The 4921-nt window shown below is 43.9% G+C and overlaps 1 protein-coding gene across 1 annotated transcript; it reads left to right on the forward strand.

Annotated features, from left to right (window-relative positions):
* The first annotated feature begins 6 nt into the window (after nt 1-6).
* Nucleotides 7-1889, forward strand: FBXO48 (F-box protein 48). The gene is made up of 2 exons (XM_015620407.3): nt 7-280; nt 1587-1889. Exons 1-2 carry the CDS (start codon nt 11-13, stop codon nt 1746-1748), a joined length of 432 nt encoding a protein of 143 aa, XP_015475893.2. The 5' UTR covers nt 7-10; the 3' UTR covers nt 1749-1889.
* Nucleotides 1890-4921: the final 3032 nt, after the last annotated feature.

Genomic DNA, 4921 nt, shown 5'->3' on the forward strand with positions numbered 1-4921 from the left:
GGCCGCGGGCATGGACGCGGGGCGCGCTGCCGGCAGGGACAGCGCCGAGGCGGGGAGAGGAGGAGCGGGTGACTTCGTGTCCGCCCTTCCTCCCGAGATCAGCTCCCGGATTTTCAGCGGGCTGGATGTGGAGAGCTTGTGCCACGCGTCCGTGACGTGCAAGGGCTGGCACCGCGCCATCGAGGGCAACGAGCGGCTGTGGCGGCACCACTGCCTGGCCGTGCGCGCCGTCTGCCAGCGGGAGATCGACAACGACCGGGGGAACGGCTACTCCTGGAAGGTAAATCCACCTCCAGCTGCACAACACCGGCAGTGACATAGCTGCTAGGAGGGCCAATAGAAATGTGTAAGGAAATGACATCGGCGCGTCGCACCCATCCTAGGGCTGTGAGGGGACCGGCTGCGGTGACAGCGTGGCTCGGTAGAGCATCCCCGGCAGACGGACATCTGGTAAAATACACTGAGAGATAAAGCAAGGCTGTCCCTTTTCCTACCCGGGACAGAACCTGTCCGGCTCGGCATTAGTCCTCCTGCTTCCCCGCACGGCCTCAGCGCTGACCTTCATCATACACAAGTCCTAGCGTGGGACAAAGCCCACGCTCCCGCAGATAGGGCTGGCAGGGAGAAGATAACAGAACCCCGCCAGGCAGTGTGTGCTCTCCGGTGGTATTTTGTGGAAATAGATCTGGTTAGGAATGACTTCCTGAAAAGCTGGATAGCGCTCTCTCAATACACCTCAAGTGACACACATCCAGGGGGAAAAGTAACGGGGAATAGGAAAGGAAAGGAGGAGCCTTTATAAACTGTTTAGAAAATCTCCCCCCACACGGCTGTTCTGAGGAGTTTGCAGCAGGTTCAGGTCCAGAACATGCTGAATGATCTCTCACTGTTGAATCCAGGCTGGAAGCTGAGGTAGATCAGGACCTGATCAGGTAGACTAGATAGCTGGTTCCACAGGTTACTCTGGGCCAGCTAGAGGGTAATCTCCCACCTTATTTTAGCTGCTGCATTTGAGAGCAGGGGGATACTGGAGGGGTGGAAAGAGAGCAGCAGCAGCAAAAGAAATAAAAGCAGCCACTGCACTCTGACATTTCAGTAAAGTTACTGCACAGCCATGAGCAGATAGTGGTTACCCTTTCAGTGTGTAGATCTTTCTACAGCAATTTTCAGAACTCCCTGCACTGATTGTTTTATCTGGAGGGGATTTGAAATAGAAGAAACAAACACATAAGTCTGCATTTTCTTGCCCTAGAAGGCTGGCAGAAAAGAAGAATTCAGCTAGCCTCCAAACAAAAGATAAAGGTCACAACCTAAACAGAAAGTAAAAGGTGCCTCTTTTAAGGAGTAAGATGAATTCCTGGTTTGGGGTTTTAATCTTAACCACCAAAAAACTGAGGCAGGAACAGAAAAGTTGGAAGTGGAGCATACTCTGCTTCTCAGCCCCTTCCTGGGCTTAATGTATAGATATCTAAAGGCACATTTCAAATCCTTTTTCTAGCAGTACTCTTCTAGTGCTAAACTTAGTTCTATTGAATGCAGTTTAAATTGGTTCCTTTCCGAGATCTGAATATATGTTTTTCCACCAGATTACATTGTTGAGAAACTACTGGAAAAGCAAAGTGAAGCAAGAATGGCTTAGTGGGAAATACAGTAACATTCCTTCACAATTCAGCTTGCCAGAGAAAAGTATGTATCCAATGGACGTTGATACCTGGGGAGAAATCTTGGAAGCAGAACTTGAGAGATGAGAAACTGGTGCTAATTCTTGCAACTCAAGCAACTTTTGCCAATAGCACATGCACTGTTTGGCAGTTGCAAAACTGATTTTGAATGATTTTGGACTGATAATGAATTTATGATGGAAGCTTCTCAAAAAAAAAAAAAAAAAACAACCATGGGTGTCTTTTTTATTTAATTGCTGTTTACTGTATTAATTTTATGTAAAATTCTAAATATTGCTAAATACTCAGTCATAATTTATATTTATAAATTTAATGTTCTACTGCACTGTCAAAAATACGCTGATTGTAATTTCAGTTTGCACTTTTTGTTTTGGAAGAGATGATTTTTATATTTAAAAAAAAAAAGAACAAAAACCAAAGAAACTCAAAGGTGTGTTTGACTTTTTGACATGAAGTGCATCATATCAGCAGCACATGGGAGCCCACAAAGGAAGGCTGGGGAAGGGACAAATCCAGACACTGGGAAGAAGAGGACAAGAGGTGGCAACCTCAGGATCAGCTGAACATTCCCAGTATTCATTTCAAGGGACAGAATCCTCACAAGGATCTCTGAGCTTGCACTCACTGAAGTGTTAGTGCTTGGCAGTGATGAACCTCTACTACCCAGCTGTGGAATTTTAGGATTAGGACTCTCAGATCCAGGACAGGGTGGAAGCAGACTAACAGCTTCTCAGACATTAGCTATGCACATCAGTCTTTTGCAGGATAAGGAACAGAGCAAAATTTAACTGCTTTAAACAAAGTAACTCAGATAACTGTCTGAGATAACACAACTTGATACATTTTCATCTAAACACAATGAGAAACTTAGTTTTTTCCTATGTGCTGATCTTCCATCACACAGGCCTTGCTTTACCAGCACCGATTTTTGGCACCAACTTTAAAAACTGATGGTAGTAAAACAGGAGCTGCTTGTCATATTAGTCAATATAAAAGTGATTATAAAATCAATTTAATACTATTCTGAATATCACCTTTCCCTACCTCCTTTACACTAAAGAATAAAATAAAAGAGAAAATGCTGGGAAGATCCCCATTGCTTGAGGCATTCCTGCTAAATACAGTCACCAATCTGGCACAAATTTTCTATAAAAAAAGACTTCTACCATGCTTAAGAAACTTGATTAGACTTTAAAATCCCTTCATACAACTACTGCAAACATTGGCAGAGTACATTCTGACAGTAGAAGACACTAGATCAGGCCCTTCTAAGATGACATTATTAGATGAGTTTACCCAAAACAGGTCCTGCCCTTACCTTTATCAGGACCCAGTAACAGTAAGATTAAGCAGGGCAATTTTGCTCTGAAAATACAGACTGTGGTCATCGGGGTTAAGATCCAGTAGCACCTTGTTTTTCAATGATGCTGACATTTAAACAAACCATTAGTTTAAACTTGCTTTCAGTTTACACTTAATTTTCTCACACTTACTTAATCATTGCAGAATACCTGGTGAAAACATCTAGCATTTCTTACTCCCCTTTATTGCAGGTGTCTGGGCTCACAGGCTTTATCATGTAGGTGCCCACATCTACAGGTCAAGGAAGAAACATCAGCCAGGTGAAATGGGCAACTCTGAAGTGCTTTCAAGAACAGAAGTTTGTGTGTGCTGAGGTGCTAGCAAGTGTTTCCTGCCTGCACAACTCAACTGTGCAACAAGGCCTTAAACCAGCCAGGCTTCTGTGAGGAAAAAAGGCTTGCCTCCTGCACAAAAGCCTGTGAGCTGCTGCACAACTGGGTATCAAAAAGACCAGAAGCTCAGCATTTTATTTCTGCATCTCCAAAACCATCTGTGGTGTTTTTAATAGCACCTGTTGGTGTTAGAACCCTCCTTGAAACTACTCACTGTTGCAGTGCTTCATTTTTGAAGTGACTAGCTGACAGTGTGACTTTATTTCATCATGGTGCAGGATGTGGCTTTGGGCCATTGCCATTAACAGACTAAATGAAAAGGCATGCATGAGGTATTTAATCACCACAGACTTTTAATCAGACCACTCAGATTTCAAGGCTAATTTTGTTGAGCTCAGAGCTGGGATCAGCTGTTTCAGCCCACCAGAGCTGACAGGAAGACAATAAAAGCATACAGCTGGGAGGACTGAGGTAGTGGTGGTGTTATTTTTTTTTTACTTTCCCTCCAAATGAACCTGGAATGAGGTCTCTTGGGTTCCCAAGAGCATGTTGACACTTGGCACACTTGTTTTCACCATATTGCTTGTTCAGAAAAGTCCATCTCCAAAACCATAGAAGAAATCACCTGCTGCATTTAACACCTTAAATCAGCAGCAGCTGCTTGATCAGCACAACACTAAGAACTGAGCACTGGGGACCAGAGAGGTTCAGGCCTCAGTGCTAAGGGCTAGACCCACTTCTGCTATTCTGGTAAACCAAAAAGCCCAGGCTACAGGTTGAAAGGGAAAAAGGAGGGAGGCGATGGATTGCAAACTCAGAGATCCTGGAGGAGCTAGCAAGATGAAACCCAAGAGGATATTTCTATATACTGGCACAGTTTGCTGCAATCTCCCCCAACTCATCAGAACCACCCTGCCCAGCAACTATGGGTTTACAAAGACAGAGGGGAATAAACCCCAGCCAGCTAGAGCATGCAGATTAGGTACAACATTAGCTGTTTTTTGACTCATGGTTAAAAATGTTGTTTAAACTGCACATTTTGGTTTTAATGGACAGTCCTGGAAAAGCCTAAGAGACAAAAGAGCTGCTTTTTGCCAGTCCAGGGTTGCTGACTGCATGGGTGGTTTTGTTGCTGAGATCCCAGACCCTTTGAGCTGTACACAAAGGCTTCTCCAGGTGCCACAGGACACCAGTGGCCATGAGCTAATATATCAGTCATAGCACTAAATATTGCTTTTAAACATTTCCATGGTCTCAGAATGCCAAAGCCAAAAGGTGCTGCCAGCTGCCTATTGGAAAATACAGTTTGAAAACTTGAACCGAAGGTGTAGGTTGAGCAAACTGGTAACAGAGAGAGACTCAATCAAACAAAAAAGCCAGCCACCTTAAGCCTTTAATCCTTAAACAGGAAAAAGGAAAAGTTGAGAAAGATAAAGTTTGGGGTTTTTTGCAACAGTATCTAGCAACTAATAAATGAAATATTACAATATCCCATAAGAGCTTTACTTGTCTGTTCCATTGAAGAAATATTTTCAATAGTTTCCA

The sequence above is a fragment of the Parus major genome, chromosome 3 (assembly GCF_001522545.3).
Source record: "Parus major isolate Abel chromosome 3, Parus_major1.1, whole genome shotgun sequence".
In the NCBI taxonomy this organism is placed as follows: domain Eukaryota; kingdom Metazoa; phylum Chordata; class Aves; order Passeriformes; family Paridae; genus Parus; species Parus major.

Excerpts from the sequence above, each read along its gene's own strand:
- FBXO48 (XM_015620407.3), top strand. The coding sequence starts at position 11 with ATGGACGCGGGGCGCGCTGCCGGCAGGGACAGCGCCGAGGCGGGGAGA. Across the intron at positions 281-1,586 it reads GGAACGGCTACTCCTGGAAG|ATTACATTGTTGAGAAACTA; the intron begins GTAAATCCACCT and ends TTTTTCCACCAG.